Consider the following 17029-nt stretch of genomic DNA (forward strand, 5'->3'; position numbering starts at 1 on the left):
CGATAAATCGATGTTAAATCAGCGAAAATTCCTCGCGGAAATTGTCTCCGAACTCACCGTGAGCTGGGCAAAGCGAATCCGTTGGAGCTGCCCAACCATTGTCCCCCCTGCGACGGCGGCGGTGGCGGAGGGGTCTTACAAGCGGCCGTGTCCGCCAACGACCAGATCTTCGGCTTGGACGGTGGCAGGGGCACCCCGCAGTCGGTGTTCTTCATTTCGGACTTCAGCGCGTACCCGTTACTTAATATGTGGTGCATGTTGGTACCCAATATATCGTCCTTTCTGTCTTCGTCGGTCATGTCGTCGTCGTCCAGATCCTTGTTGGGCCGTTCCGACTTTATCCTGCCGTGGATGTCTGGAAGCGAAAGGGAAAACCCTTATTGTAACAGTCGTAGGTGATACAAAATTATGAATATTTATCGTCGATCGCCGGTACACCTTCACGGAGGATAGCGGCACAACAATGAATCCCCTAAAAGCCCGGGGGTTGCGTTTTAAGAGCCATTCTCTACGACTTTATAATTGAATAAAGACCCTCGGCTCTTCTGAAGTAATTAAGGGTTATACAGTGTGGGGAAAAGAGGTCTTTATTTAAAGCTGTTTAGGGCGAAAAGGGCTCGACGTCATAGTGCAGGAGCAAGCAGGAACTTCAAATTTAATAATACTGTCGATTATTTCTTCACTACATCAATCTATCTAATGATATCGCATTTATAGCAATGTTAAATATATTTTCTTGAGACTAATAATGAAAAGACAGGTATTCTAAATATTCTCCATGATGATCAGTAAAATTTTACATGCGCTTGAGTCAATTATCTTTTTCCAGTGTGATTGAGGTGCCTCGAAGACATGGTATTTAATTCGTTGGCCACGCAATTTATTATTGACATGCGGTATTGACTTTCGATAAGGTTTAGCATGAGGAGTTCACTAAGAAAAGAAAAGAATCAAGCCCTAGCCAGTATATATAAATCAGCAACTAGTGCGTATGGAAATACAATAATCAAATATCTTGGCATGACCCTTCATGTTAAACTCAGATGGAAGCCACATGGTAAAAAAAATATGAAGAACTCATCTTGGTACAAAACAATATACCGATTATCCAGCGCTGTGAGTATAGAATAAAGAATAAGCTTTTACCTAGAAGTCTTGAAACCAGTATGGATTTATAGTCTTCAACTCTGGGGTTCTACCAGCCAAAGCAATATAAATCACACAAAGATTCCAAAATAAAGAACTACTGTTGATCCTCCATGGTACATTCGTAATGACAATCTGCATTAAAGACCTGAAGGTAGAAACTGAAGACATGAATAGAGGCTCCATCAGCAAATTAATGTTGAGGTTCTCCAGCTCCAAGATAATGATGGTTTAACGAGATGATTAAAGAAAGTAAAACCATTTGATTTAGTTATGTGAAGTTGTTAGTAAAACTCAGTGCACATCAAAAACAGTGACATAGATGTGAAGCCCAAAATGTCTATCGTAGAATAAATACTTTGTAATTTTAAAACCTTTCTGGATTTCTGGACCATTTCTTTGTACTGACACGAGTATTTTTTTAGCTTTTCTCATAATATGCGGGATCTAATATGTCCAAATATTTTCCACAACATTTAAGTTCATGCAAAATCTTTTTGATTTCATCCTAATAATAATCAAGGTTGACTCAAAATCACATGACGATCTTGCAATATCATTTCATGCACAGCATCAGTGTTTTTTGGCACAACTGATTTTGGACGACCTTCCACGATTATATTCGTTACATCAAAGTTTCACAGTGGCCAAAGATAGGACTTCATCGCTAAAAGTCGAAATAAGTTGGTCAATGCAGTCTTTTCCTCAATAATCCGCATTGAAAGTCGTAAAAATTCATTGCACTAAAATATTCAAAAGTTTTCAACATTTTAAGGTAATTTTAATAAAACGTTTTGAAGAAGGTTACAGTTATAAACAACACTTAACATTTCTGAAGCTCAAAACATAAATAACCACCATTGTATTAGAGATAAGCTTTGCTGTGATGTTAATGTAAATGATTGAAGTTTCTCTAATAAGGCATTGATGACAATTTTCTAGAATTATTTCTTCTCTTTACAAACAACCCTGTTACACACAATATAAAGCCCTTATACAGCTTCCACCGAACCAAAAACTGAAAAACACTCTGGGAGGGTGGCGTTGATCGATCTCCCGGACTAGAAGCGATCCAGATACAGAGCGGGCGCGAGGCGAGGAGGCAGGCGAGGGTAGGCAGTCGGTGCGAATCTGATTATTTGGAACGAGGGCGACCGAGGGGTAGATGTGGGGGGCGTCAAAATGAAAATGATATTTTATTAAGGGGTCGTAAAGTTAGGCCTCTTTGGGTTAGGCGCGAATAGGCACGAGCGGTCAATTATTTTTATAGTTATTAATTTTGCGACGCGGAAAATTGGGTGAGACGGTAAGATGAGATGAGGGGGGAGAGATTTGGAGAAAGAGAGGGGTAGTGTAGCGACGTTAATACTCGTATTTAATGTAGGTAAACATTAAATTTAGATATTAGAAGATAAATACAATATATATATATATATATATATATATATATGAAAAATAAGGAAAATAAAAAATCACATAATGAAAACAGAGAAATCATGAGACATGGATTAACAGTGAGACGAATAAATAGTTACCTCAATCACACACAAAACTATATCATCATGGAGAATACTACGAAAGACAATAAAGCCATTTTCGTTAATAAATTGCGCCTTTTTATTATTAGGCTCAAAATATAAATAGGAAAACTCCTATAAGAAACAAATTAAACGAAATAAATGGATGGAGGTGAAAAAAACGAGATGAAAATAGCTTGAAGAACATTCTAGTTTTATATATGTTATCAGGATGTATGATACAGGCATGAACACAAGAAAATACCAAAAACAAGAAGTTTCGAAATGAAAGCAATAGGAATTTCAAGCCAAATGAATCAGTCTCAAAAAACCAATAACACTTGTAATAGGTTGTTTTTTGTTGAAGTCTTTGAATACGAATATAGAACGTTGTCACATGTGACAAATTTAATGTTTGTTGGTAATAAAAGTACAGGTTAAACAATAAAACCAGAGGTAATATATAGAAAATTACTACGTCCTGAAGGAAAATGTATTGGAATTGAAAAAGTTAGGTCATTAGCTACGGGCTAGACTGGGTATCCAAGTGCTTGTATTTAGATTCAATGGTGCAAGAAGTAAAATGTTCGAAAATAGACCTGGCCAAGATAGGGATTTTTACCTGCTTTGTAATCGATAAAGATCCCCAGTGTCGTTTTGCATCGCCGTTCAACAAGTCGCTTTTTCTTTCCATAAAATAAAACAGCATTTTAAAGTAAATTAATGCTTTACACCCCTTCACATTTTATAACTGAGACACTCCGTAGGATTCCGTGACATTTATAAGGTTATTATTTTTTGAATTTATTCAACTAACCTGAATCAAATCAATTATCAAGGAAAGAAAACAGGTTGACGTTGGTGTAGCAATCGTTTAGCAGTTACTCGAAGCATTCCTTGGTGTATTTAAGAGGACTTCGGGCAAAAGGATAGTAGCTGAATTTGTAAGGCCACAAAAGGTGGGTTGAAGGTGCACAAGAACCACTAGCCGTAAATTATTACAAATAAGAAACACCCATGTTTTGAAAAAAACACCCCTAGTTGGTAGATTCCTGGAAGAAGCATTAGTTCAGGGTATAAGGCCGCCAAAGACGGATTGAACTTGCTGTGGACCAATATAGTCTACTGGTATTTGGACAAAAGCTTGTAGTACAATGTGAACAGCCACCAAAGGCGGACTGCAGTAGTTCGGTTCTCACCCATTGACTATTGAAATTTAGAGTCACAAAAATGGTGCACAAGAACCACTAGCCATAAATTATTACAAATAAGAAACACCCAGGTTTTGAAAAAAACACTCCTAGTTGGTAGGTTCCTGGAAGAAGCATTAGTTCAGGTTATAAGGCCGCCAAAGACGGATTGAACTTGCTGTGGACCAATATAGTCTACTAGTATTTGGACAGAAGCTTGTAGTACAATGTGAACAGCCACCAAAGGCGGACTGCAGTAGTTCGGTTCTCACCCATTGACTATTGAAATTTAGAGTCACAAAAATTTGGATAGAAACAGTGACATTTAGAAGATCAACAAAAGGAAAACAAGCTGAGGAAGTTACAGGCGATACCCAATCATATACGTCCATCTCTGTGGTCGATTCTTTAGGAAGAAGGTATGAGATCACGCAACTGTTAACTGCACTGGCTACGGATCGCACAGTTACCAAGTGACGAGTGAGATGGGTTTGGTTTGTTTCCTAATAGATAAAAAAAACTCTCAGTGTCGTTCTGTATCGCCATTCGAGCAGTCGCCTCTTCTTTCCATGAATTAAAATAGTATTGTAATGTACGTTAACAGTTTTTGTGTTCTAAATCTCTTTACATTTCACAACTTATATGTACCGGTGGCGAATAAAATGTATGAACCTGATTAAGCCAGCCGTAACGCATGAACAAATTATCGAATTAGATGCGAGATTAGCGAGTTGTCGCAGTTAAACCGTCTGGCGTATTCTTCTTCACCTATTTTTCACTCTCCTCGACATTGTCAACCGCTTGGATTGTTTTCGAACGCGTACAGCATCCTTTCAACGTTACCATTCGGCCGCTTACATTGTAACGGCGAGAAACGAGGGCCCACGGTCTCGTATCAACGAGGGAATTTGTCTCAGTCACCCGATACTAAATCGGGTCGTCGCGCGCGCTTCCTACTCAACTCACCTGTGTCGTCTCGTTTATCGTCCTCATCCTTCTCCTTGTCATCGCTGTCCGACACTAGAGCGTCGTCGTCATCGTCCGTTTTATTTTTGGGCTCCCAGGTCATCTTGTTCTCTTTCTTGAGGCGTCTGCGGGCGTTGGCGAACCACGTCGATACCTGCCGGATCGAGAGAACGGCTTTAGTCGGGGCGAAAAGGTCGGCCGCGCGCGCGAAAAGAAGAAATCACTTACTTGCGTCAGGGTCATCTTCGTTATGATGGCCAGCATGATCTTCTCGCCTTTGGTCGGGTACGGGTTCTTCTTGTGCTCGTTCAGCCACGCCTTGAGCGTCGCCGTCGATTCCCTGGTTGCGTTCTTACGTCTGGCTGCCAGATCGTATCCGGCACTGTATCTGGAAGAAGATTCACTATTAGTTTTGACCAAGTACTCAATGAAATCCAATAATATTATATTATATTATAATGTTTAACAAGAAAGAGGAGCAGATCAGACTCAAACTTTAAGGAACTCTACTGGTTCCAATTTAATCTCAAATAAAAGAGATCGATTTATTAGCTAACAATAAAGCCTATTAAGACATAGGAGGTGTAAATATGGGGTTGCACTAAGCTGATGTGTCGGCCGGCGAGAAAAATATCGATATATTGATATATCGAAGGAAAAAAAATCTATTGGTTTTGCAATAACTGCGATTTTTTTTTGATCTTAAAAAATCTTATTCTCTTTAATCTTAAAATTAAGTACCGAAATACAATAAACCTTTAAAATTACGTACGCATTTTATAATGTTTGAGAAATATCTTTATTTAAAAAAAAATATCGATATATTGGTCAAAAAAATATCGTCCAAAAATAGCTGATGGTATGATTTCGTTGATATACAGTAAACTTTATACAACGTCCCAATGATATGCCAGAAACTTTCATATATTTCAACAGTTTCATTCTTTCTTCTTTTTTATATTTTAAAGTCTCCTTTTACCAACGAGGGTTTAACTGGACTGGGCCTACAGTTGGTCACCGTCCTCGATATTAAGCCTACCGACTGGTAAGTGACCAACTTAGGAATCATCCCAGAAGAAATCCGGTCTTACCCAGCCTGATTACTGGCGTGACTGGGACCATTTTCCTTGTCGGATTTTGCACTCATCCCAAAGGATAATCACAACATACATTTACGACCATGCCCTAGGGAACCCGCGACTATCGCAGCAGTAGGAAAACCGTCCTGTCGCCGTTATCACTGCACCCACCAAGCCGACTAACAGTTTCATTAATAAATATATATTTCCTTAAACTTACTGTATACTATATTTATTTCAAAGTAGCCCAACCCAATATTAGTAAAAACTCACAATACATATTACAACTCAACTTATTTTGACCACTAAAATAAGAAGTCAAAACAACGTTTTTCGATTAATTACTAATGCTTATCGCTACCTAACCAACGAAGAACTACACGATTAACTCGAAATCAAATGGATTTGCGAATTTGTCCAAGATTTCGCATTAAAACATGAAATAAAGTTATTAGATCACAGCAATGTAGAAGCAATACAGCTACTGGACGATACACAGAAGATTGAAGAGGCCCAAACCACATGAATTTGTATAGTATAGGAGTTTGATGCCAATAGAACTGAACAATGGTAATACATTAATTTTATAAATCAAGGCTACATTAAGCATCAATAGGCAGATGTAACTAATAAAAAATAAATAAACATATTTTCTTATTAATGGGCAATAGAATAAATTTAGGTCGCAGTTTATTCTAGTGATTCGATATGTGTGATTTATATAGAAGCTATATTAAAAAATGTTTATTGCCTATTGGACAGATTACCGTCATAAGATTAAGGCACTCAAAGAATTACAAAAGAAAAAAAAACAAACGGGCCTTTATTCACCGAGCCAATTATTACTCTATAATAATTAGCACTGTCGTACGTGCCCGGGGGCGGTGTCATGCAAGTAAAACATCTTTCCTTAATCGTTTCTTAAATACCGAAGAAAAGTAAAACCAGTTAAAAACACACACAACGCCCGATATTTCGAGAATGATTTACGGCAGAGTTGACGCAATCAAATGGAGCTTTAATGTCGTGTCGCCGCCCAGAATAATATAAAACACTGTGTTCTGTTATGACGTTTTTATTAGATTAAGAATAGTGGTTCGGGACATGCGAATACTTCCCGATCGACCAAAACAAAACGACGGTATGCGAGGGGAAGTGGGAGGAGAGGATATTCATCGGAGCAGCAGAGAGTAAATGTCCCGTAATCGGCACTGATTCCCGGCGGCGGTTACATTTTGTTTACGGGGCGGGAGGACGAACGGGGGGAGGCGTAGAAATGTTCCGCGTTCCCCGAACGAGAGCCGAATGGCTTCAAGACAAAATGGCCGATTCCGACGGCGCGATCGATTGGCGAGCGGTGTCGCGACGCCGCAGGTGAACGGAGCGCCGTTCCGTGCCATGCCGCTGCACCATTATTCTCCACTTTTGCGGTGGATGGTCGATAAAATCGCTTTCGAATTTATGCCAGCTGTTTCTTGTCGCATGTTTTCGATATTTTAGGGCACGTCGCGACGCTTTCGCCCCCCGTCCCCGTGCCCTTCGCGTCCATGGATGGCGGGAGAAGAGGGGGGTGGCGAAAGAAATAAGTCGCGAGTCCACTTTCGTTTTCCACGACATTGGAAAACCTTCTCGTCGATATAGGTTAGTTTGTCGGCGCTAATGCTAATGCTCGAGCTTTTTACGGGCTTCATTATGGCACAGTGTAATAATTTCAGAATAAATTCCGATAATTTCTCTCCCTTTTCTTTTTATATGTCGCACAACTCAATAATTAACGTATATACTAAAATTTATGTATCGATTTTTAACGAAAGATAGAACAGAAATAGTTGTTACACAAGATCCGACAGACAGACATTTTATTGTCACCCGATATATCCGGGAGTTCTGCAGGGCAGTGTTCTTTACCGATCTCAAGAAACACTACTGTTGCAATATATGCTGACGATACAGCGGTTTTATCACCACCCGAGGATCCAATATCAGACGCAAGAAACCTCCAACTTCGTCTTAACAAGGTGGAATTGTGGTTGAAAGCGTGGCGTATCAAAGCAAATGAGACACAATCTGCCGATGTAACATTCATCCTTTTAGAAGAACTTGTCCCTCAGTGAAATTGAATAATCATGAACTTCTGCAAGTAGACAACCTTAAATATCTGGGATTATATTTTGATCCAACATTTGACATGGAAAAAACTAAAAATGATAAAATGATAAAACGCGAACAGCTTGGGCTTAAACTAAACCAAATGTATTGGCTAATAGGGTGTAAATCTAAATTATCATAAGATAACAAGATTTTGCTGTATACGTCAATACTTTGGCCCATTTGGACCTATGATATTGAACTGTGGGGTACAACTAGCAAATCTAATACAGCTATCCTCCTGAGGTTCCAGAATAAAGTGTTGCGAGTCATCGTCGATGCCCCATGTTACGTCTTTAACAAACTAATTCAGCGCGATATCCCTTTAGAACCAATAGCGAGTGTGATTCGAAGTGTTAGAGTGAAGTACTATGAAAGTCTTTTAAATTTTAGAAATTAGTGCATCCCAATGCACTCGCCAAACAGTTAAATGTGCGCGATGACAGTGTAGTGCATCTCAACTACCATACGAATTGATTAATAGACACATAGAGTGAGATTTAATAATCTATAGAATAAGTTAGAATAGTCTTTAGAATAAGTTAGAATAGTATCTAGAATAAGATTACTTACCGACGCGATCTTCTACATGTCAAGATTAAGATAAGATATTATATAATGGAAATCATATAATAATACTTATGCCCACAGATAGATTGTTGAAATTCTAAGAGATTAATTTAAAAAAATCCAACTTGGTAGCTCAGTTGTTAAAGTCATATGGTCTTCATAGTAATATCTAAGTCGAGATTTTGAACGCTACTAGTGCAAAATTAGAGAAACAGCTGGCATATAGAGAATTTTTATTAATTATTAAGATGTTCCGCCAACATTTACTTTTAAAATAGCTGCAACTCTTCACGTAATGGGATTGGTAGTATTTGGATAGTTTCCAACGGTGTTTCCTGTTCTTGTACTAAAATATTACAACACTAAAACAAATACCCAATGTTTGAATGATGTTGGAGATAGAAATCCACTCCTCATAACCGTTCAATTACATTGAAGTCTGATTGTTATATTAGCCTGAGAAAATGTTTGATGGTATTCTGGTGTTAATTAAACCAAGACTAAACCTTTTTGGCTGTGTATATGGGTGCAGTCATAGCAAGAACTTCATCATGGTGGATGTTTCATATATATTCATTTGCAGTAACGTGAATGAGAGTATAAGCTAAGAACCACGATATTGTCGCTCAAATCATAATAACCTCCCCCATGCTTGTCTGTTGGAAAACTTCTCGTCGATATAGGTGAGTTTGTCGACACTAATGCTCGAACATTTTATGGGTTTCATTAAGACAGAGTACAATAATTTCCTTTCCTTTTCGTTATACGCATCACAAAACTCTAATATATACACAATAGTTATTAATTGAAAAGGTATTGAGCCACCATTTATTTTTAAAACAGCTGTAAATCTTTGCGGAAGATTTACTGAGTGTTCTACGGAATGTTGTCCTATTCTTGTATTAAAGAATCTCGATATTGAGGATATCGAGATATTCGTTCTCTGAGTCCAAGTATGTTGAGGTCTGGCGATTGTGTTAGCCTGGAAAAATATATAATGATATTCGGATGCCAATCAAACACAAACTGAATTTTTTGGGCTGTATGTATGAACGCCTAACCTACAAAACTTGGCATGTAAACTGAGTGTAGAAAGTGTGTAACGAAAGCAGTGTTGACAACATACAACAAGATATTACATTTACGTGTTTTTATTTGTCACCTGTAGATATTTTTAATTTAGTTTGTGTGTATATACGTGTACAATTAACTAGACTAGAACTTCTTCGAAATTCTCCCAATTCCAAAATTCATTTTAAGCAACAAAGTTCGTGCAGCATTTTTGAATTATTTTCTGACGCAAATGTCTCCTACTCGCCCTTGACATTCGTTGCTTGCACATATAACATTCAACAATAATATATATATTACTTCAATCAATTTACAAAAAGTCATTTTATTACGAGAGCAATTCAACTACAAAATAAGTAATAAACAATATTGAGTAAATTTTCTTATAACACCACCAAAAGGTATGCAAAAATGTATTTCATTAGATTCAGATCGTTTGTCTCTTTTTGACATTCCATCGACTAGATTTAAAAGTGATATAAAGTCATATATAGCAAACGAAGGGAATTTCAGATATTTTAACTTCAATCTGCATATATGCAAATAGAACAGAAATAAGATAAGTTTATTTCATCATGAATTTATACACATAATAACATCAGCAAATTAAAACTGTCAACACACACGAAATACCGCTCATTTTTCTATTTGCTTTTCATTTTTATATATTGCGTCGTAATTATTCATTAATAACATTCGTTAAAATAATTGTAGGTACATTAATTCGTTGAGGAACACTAATCATATTAAATTAGAAAACTTTATATAACTTAAAAACTTGATATATAGAGCAGATTTAACACGTTATTCAATGAGTCTCAGGTATGATACATAGAATGTTGACAAGGCTTGATGTTCACTTCATACAATTCCAACTGTAAGTTTAAAATTTATGGCCGTCGTAACAAAAACAAATCATAAAATAATATAATCAAGCTGCTCATAAAACAATAACATTAAATAACACTATCATTCCATATAGTAAAGGTCTTTCAGAAATAGTACATTAAGAATACAAAAGAATTTGATTTGAAATATATTGCTTGGAAATTACTTGGAAGAAAATGTCAATTATCCGCACATAAAAAGTTACTGTTGTACATGGATCTGTAGAATCCAGTTGTTATGGGAAGTAAATCAAACCACAAAATTTGTATAGTGTAGTGTTACTTTAGTTTTCAGTAGTTTAATTTATTTTAATTTGCGAAATGCATTTTAATATATTTATACCGCACTCATCTTGCTTGTGTATTTGATAGAAGTACAACAGAGCAATATTAACAAATTAATTAGTAAATTAAGATTGTACTAAGCATATCTAATGTAAGATGTGACAAAAGAAAAGTATAGATTTCTAACAGGCAACGTAGAATAACCCAGATACTATCAGAATAATCAACAATCAAATACACAGGGACATTCAGATCTTCTAGACATATGGAGATATATCATTCATACGTTAAGACCATGGTATTGGAACTCTTTGATAATTTTCGAAAAGGACACAGGTTCAAAAGAATCAAAGCGGTATGATATAGAGGCTTATTATTACAGAAATGAGAAGCTTATTATATCAGTAAATTGTGTATTCACAAATTAATACCAAAGTAGTTGCTAGTAGTTATTGGTAAGTGAAATAATTGGAACAAATTGCTCTACAAAAAAGCATGAAAAAATTAAAGCACTCTAAAAATAATCTAATTGCCTGACACATAGGTGGCACTACTAGAATTAAATCCATATGTTTTTAGTTAACCCTAACCCTCAAAAAATTTGTGTATAAATTTTACAGTTGTCGGATCATTAGTGTGTCGGTTTTAACTTTCGTTATTGTGAAAAAAAAATGGCTAAAAAGGATTTTCGCGTGTTGATAAAATACTGCTTTTTCAAGGGAAAAAAATACAGTTCAAGCAAAAACTTGGCTTGATGCAGAGTTTCCGGACACAACCGCAGGAAAATCAACCGTTCAAAGATTGGTATGCTAAGTTTAGACGTGGTGAAATGAGCACCGAAGACGATGAACGCAGTGGACGCCCAAAAGGTTGTTACCGACCAAAACATTAAAAAAATCCACAAAATGATTTTGAATGACCGTAAATTGAAATTGAATGAAATATCAGACACTCTAACGATATCAACTGAACGTGTACATCATACCAGTATGAGAAAGCTCTGTGCAAAGAGGGTACCGCGCGAGCTCACTTTTGACCAAAAACAACGTCGAGTTGATGATTCGGAGCAGTGTTTGAAAATGTGACAATGGATGAAACTCCATCATTTCACACCGAACTCCAATCGACAGTCATCCGAGTGGACTGCACATGATGAACCCGCTCCAAAGCGTGGGAAAACGCAACAGTCGGCTGGCAAGGTTATGGCGTCTCAAATTATCCCAAAATACGTATATAAATACGTAATATAATTTTCATTGACTACCTTGAAAAATGAAAATGTAAAGTCAGTGAAAACGATGGCAAAAATCTATGAGTTGGGCTTCGAATCACATACCATGCTTCCTCATCCGCCGTATTCTACAGATCCGGCCCCTACTGAGGTCGAAACTGAGGCCTATTTTGGAGCAAAGGACAAATCGTACTACAAAAATGGTATCGAAAAGTTGGAGGATCGCTATAATCAGTGTACCACCCCAAGGGAATTATGTTGAATAAAAAAAACTAATTTTGCAAAAAATGTGTTTTACTAGGGTAGGCCGGGGACTTTTCAATTGACCTGTTAAAGAAGCTCGTAAATTACAATCAACTCTCAAATCTTTATATCCAACCGACTTTTTGTCCCCCCAGAATAACTTGTCAAGCATCGGGATAGAGGAAACAGTTCAAACCGACCCCCATTAGCTGATTCAATAAAAAATTCACACATATCCTCTCCGACAATAGACTTAATAGGAGACAGTGGCCCGGAACGCCCCCTCCACCCCCTCGCCGACCGTATATCAAATATTCCTCGCAACTCGCACCCTGTAATCCCCCGGCTTAAACCATTTTCGCGCTCACCCCATCCCGATCGACTCCCCCGCCCCCCACAAGACGGCGAGGATCGGACTCGAACCGGGAGCGGAGCGGAGAGACGGGCGCAGAGAAAAAAAAAAGAAAAACCAACCCCCGAGTAAGCTTCCAATAAATCTTCCTCCTCTATTCACACCCTCGATTGACTGGAAAACACTGAACTCAATTAAACTATCAATCTACCCTTATAAAGTACTTAAACGTTCCAGGAAAATCTGTCCGCCCTTGTCTCGGAAAAACCCAAAGTCAGCAGCTGGAACGCCGTGGCGTGGTGAAGGGGCGAGGGGGATGGTTGGGGTTTTAGTGGGGGACGTCGGGAGAGGGAGATGGCGCGCGCTACTCTGTGCGTTATATGTGTGTGCGAGTGTGTATGGATGAAATCATGGAACAGTCGTTTTTCGTCGAGTATTTCTCTAGGGACACGGGGGTTTTATTGGTTTTTTTTGGGGAAAACAGGGGTGCACTCGACTCAGCCACTCTATTAGTAATGGGTGTTGGAGTGGAGGATGATTTATATCTCACAAATATTTGAAGTATCATTGCTTAACGAGGCCTAAAATCATAACAACAATACATAAGATTATATATTGAAGCCTGTATATTTTAAGCCTTCAATAAAATGGCTACTACATGAATTAACCGAAAATGATATTTCGAACAGTTTCAAAATTACAGTTTCATTGCTTACCAGGCTAAAAGAAAGATTTTCTGAAGCATATTGTGACTGGCGATGAAAAATAGATATAGAATACTACGAGAAAACCCGCGCGCAAAAAACCATAGATTAGTCCGGGAGAAGACTAATCCATTCATGATCATAAAGTCTTCCTGTGCATATGGTGGGATCAGATGTATTGACATCTTGCCAGAAAAATAGCAAAAAATGATAAAATGATTGTTGCATTTTTTCGTAATAAGAGACCTATTCAAGTGAGAAAATAATCAGAATACATGCAAGGATCCAATGTTACAACGAGCTATAAATGGTAGCACGTTTGTTGTTTCGACAAATACTATTAAAAAATCTCTAAAATACCACTATTTCATGCATTTTTTATTTTGTTTTATATCACAGATGGAAAATGTTTGTCCCACTGCGATGTTATGATTAAAATAGATAGCTGTTCAAATCGAATGTAACTGTTAGTGTAGATGCCTACCGACGTCAAATGAACGGATGCAAAGTTCTTCTTTGCATAACAACGCTCAGCCACACAAGAGTTATTAAGGACGTAATTTAGAACTGCTGAAGAGGTGCAAAAAAGAATCCAAACCAACGTCATTTTTTTGACTGATGCTGTATTGATGTCTTGCCAAATAAATGGCAAAAAGTTATACAAAATGATGTAAAACATTTCTATTAATTTATATTGTCGCATTTTATTCTAACAAGGGCCCTTTTTAACTGAAAAAATGATTAGAATACATGCAAGGATCCAATGCTACGACGAGCTATAAATGGTAGGATACGGTCCTGTAGCCGCTCCGCCTTTTCACTGTCTGGCCACTCCACAAAGTGGAAAAAATAGCAGAGAGTTTAATAGGGGTGAAACCACTCAAAGGGTAATCAAATCCCAGCCTGCGGAAAACGGGGGACGCTGCTGCGATCGTCCTTTTCCGCCTCCACGAAATCAGCCGACTTTCCGAAAATGATAAATTGGTTTTCCTCTCTCGCCAACCCCAATCCCCCACCCCTCGTCCCGGCACGCGGACTTCGTTTTCTCGCCACGTTACAATCAGTACACATTGGCCGTTTTCGCTCGATCTCGGTCCTCCTCCGCACCCACAGCATTTTTTTCGGGATATTGCATCAACGACGACGACGAAATTTCGCACACTGCCTTGAATATTAAGAGGCCGGTATCTCGATATCTGCCGGGTGTTAAATCACGAAGCCGTTCGAAGACAATGAACAATGCGCGTTACGAAATTTTTTTGTGTTTCGCTTTATTGAAAAAAAAACATTTAAGTAATATACTGACATATAATTAGGAACCGGGGGGAAATTAATGACCAAAAACCGAGAACAAATGGGTTCGACGAAGACAAGCGGAAAAGATTACGCGGTGCCACTCCCGTAGCGATTTTTTCCTCTCTCTCGATACTTGTTTGTTTGTAGCGCCTTTTTATCGAGTCCGGTCGCCAATACCGAATTCCAATTTACGGTTATGGAAGGAAAAGGACGACCGACCGCGACAAATGTTTAAGATTTTAGTCAGTTTCGCGTGAATCAAGTGGGAACGCTGATATCGGGACTAGGGATGATGGATATTCATCGATGATGAATAAGCATCGAGGTTTAGCTAGGAAACATCGATGTGCTGACTTCGATATCATCGACACATCGATGTTATAAGAATACATTCTTTAGGGCACCATGAAAATCGCTTGTCCATTAGTAGTATCAAAAATTCAAATCAAAATAAAATAAATTTAAAATGATCAAGAAAACCAAGCTGTAGATAGCTCTTAAGTGTTCACCACAGCTTCAGAAAGGCTTTTATCCAAAGCTGGCCAACTCCTCTACCAGAAACAGAACATACTAAGGAGAAAACACCTGTCAAAGATTATTATTTTACAGAGCGTGCCCACAAAATACTGATAATATTGATTTTTTTCTTTAACTTTTGTAATTTCAATCGCAATAAACACACTTACACTCGATATTTATCGTACATCGATACTGTTGATTCGGTGTTAACATCGATGTTTTTCTGGTATCGATCGTTCCCAATCGGGACTCGAAAATACGGTAAAAACCGTTCAATTACGAATCGTAGCCGATGGAGCCGATGGAGAGCGGGATTCGGTCGGATAATAAGGACCCCTTAAATATTTATGGGGTTCGGGTTCATTTTTTATACATTCTCGTCGGATTTGGCGGCGATACGTTAAAACGGAAACGTCAGACAAGTTATGGGACGATGGGCGTAAAGTGATCCGTTGAAAAGCGCATCGAAATCACCAGAATACAATAAATTATTTCGAACTTTTTCGAGAATAAACTGAAGATTTATGATCTTCCTGGCGGATCTTCAATTAACACATCTAGTAACTATTCTCGTAACTCTAGAATCATTAATTAACAATGAAAAAACAATAAAAATTTAACGTGCTGTGGTTCACTCAATAGTATTGATTTCTTCTCATTCTTGTTAACATTAGAACCACAAAAAACGAAAACGAATGAAGTGAATTGTATGAATACAAAATAACGACAGTTCATATACCAAATATGTTTTGGTACAAGATAGTTTTTATGGTTAAGATACGCTTTTAGACTCGACAGACCAAAGATGGTTTGATCCCTTCCGTTTTGACGATCTTGACGTCAGGATTAACATTGACGACTTTATTGGCAGTCAAAGATCATAGCTATAAAAAACAAAGATTGATATCCTCACTTAGGCCCATATAAATAACAACAAAATGTTTGTTATACTAGATATTCCTTTAAAAGATTATTTGGTTGGTAAATACAGCGCTAGATATCAGACAAAGAATAAACGAAAATCAGCAAAACTAATTTATCTCGAGAAATACTACAAATTAAATACAGATCTTTGATCTTGAGTTCCTCATGTAGGTAATTTAGTAGCGATTTAGACAGCGAAGACAAAGGGCGTTCTGGATAGCCAAAAGAAGTTGAACACGATGATTTGAAAACACTACTCGATGATGATCCGAGTAAAACCCAAGAAAAATATGCAGAATTGTTGGGAGTAACACAAGAAATAATTTCCAATCATTTGAAGAATATAGGAATGATCCAAAAGCTTGAACATTTTGTACCTGTATGGATTGAAGTCAAGAGACGTTGATAGGCGTTCGTTCATGAGTGAAATGCTGTTTCAATGGCAAAACCGGAAAGATTTTTGCGTCGTATTTTTACTGGTGATGAAAAGTAGATCCATTACGATTATACAAAACGAAAAAAACCTGGTCATGCATCAGCATTAACGACAAAGCCTAATATCCATTGCTTCGAGCTAATGCTCTGTATTTGGTGGCATCCGCAAAGACACAACAATGTTATTGTAGTTAAAACTAATGTATAGGCCTGTATACGTTTTCTTTATAATTAGTATATAATTATTTGTTTTAGTTTCAGTCTCCCTTGATGTGTTATATTCAAAAATTGTTATAAATACATGACATTGAGAGAACACTTGATAGAGATGAACTGAAATAAAAAATATTTTTACAAAAAAAATTGAAGCGATTTCAAAAAATAAATAAGGAACTCACTGAAATGTAAAAAATAATCAAACTCGGACTTTTAACACAAAAAAACGTTTTAAAATAAAATATGTATG

The 17029-nt window shown here is 37.5% G+C and overlaps 1 protein-coding gene across 2 annotated transcripts in view; it reads right to left on the reverse strand.

Annotated features, from left to right (window-relative positions):
* Positions 1–17029, reverse strand: part of LOC143204043 (homeobox protein caupolican) — a 153004-nt gene that overhangs the window by 4512 nt on the left and 131463 nt on the right. For both annotated transcript variants that reach the window (XM_076416467.1, XM_076416468.1), the window contains 3 exons: positions 5048–5207; positions 4820–4973; positions 58–355 (listed from right to left, as the gene is read on the reverse strand). In XM_076416467.1, the coding sequence (XP_076272582.1) occupies positions 58–355; positions 4820–4973; positions 5048–5207 (612 nt within the window). The remainder of the gene's footprint in view (positions 1–57; positions 356–4819; positions 4974–5047; positions 5208–17029) is intronic.

This window comes from Rhynchophorus ferrugineus, unplaced genomic scaffold, assembly GCF_030347505.1.
Source record: "Rhynchophorus ferrugineus isolate W39M unplaced genomic scaffold, kcgeb_rfMv2 rfM10, whole genome shotgun sequence".
NCBI classification, from domain to species: Eukaryota; Metazoa; Arthropoda; class Insecta; order Coleoptera; family Curculionidae; genus Rhynchophorus; species Rhynchophorus ferrugineus.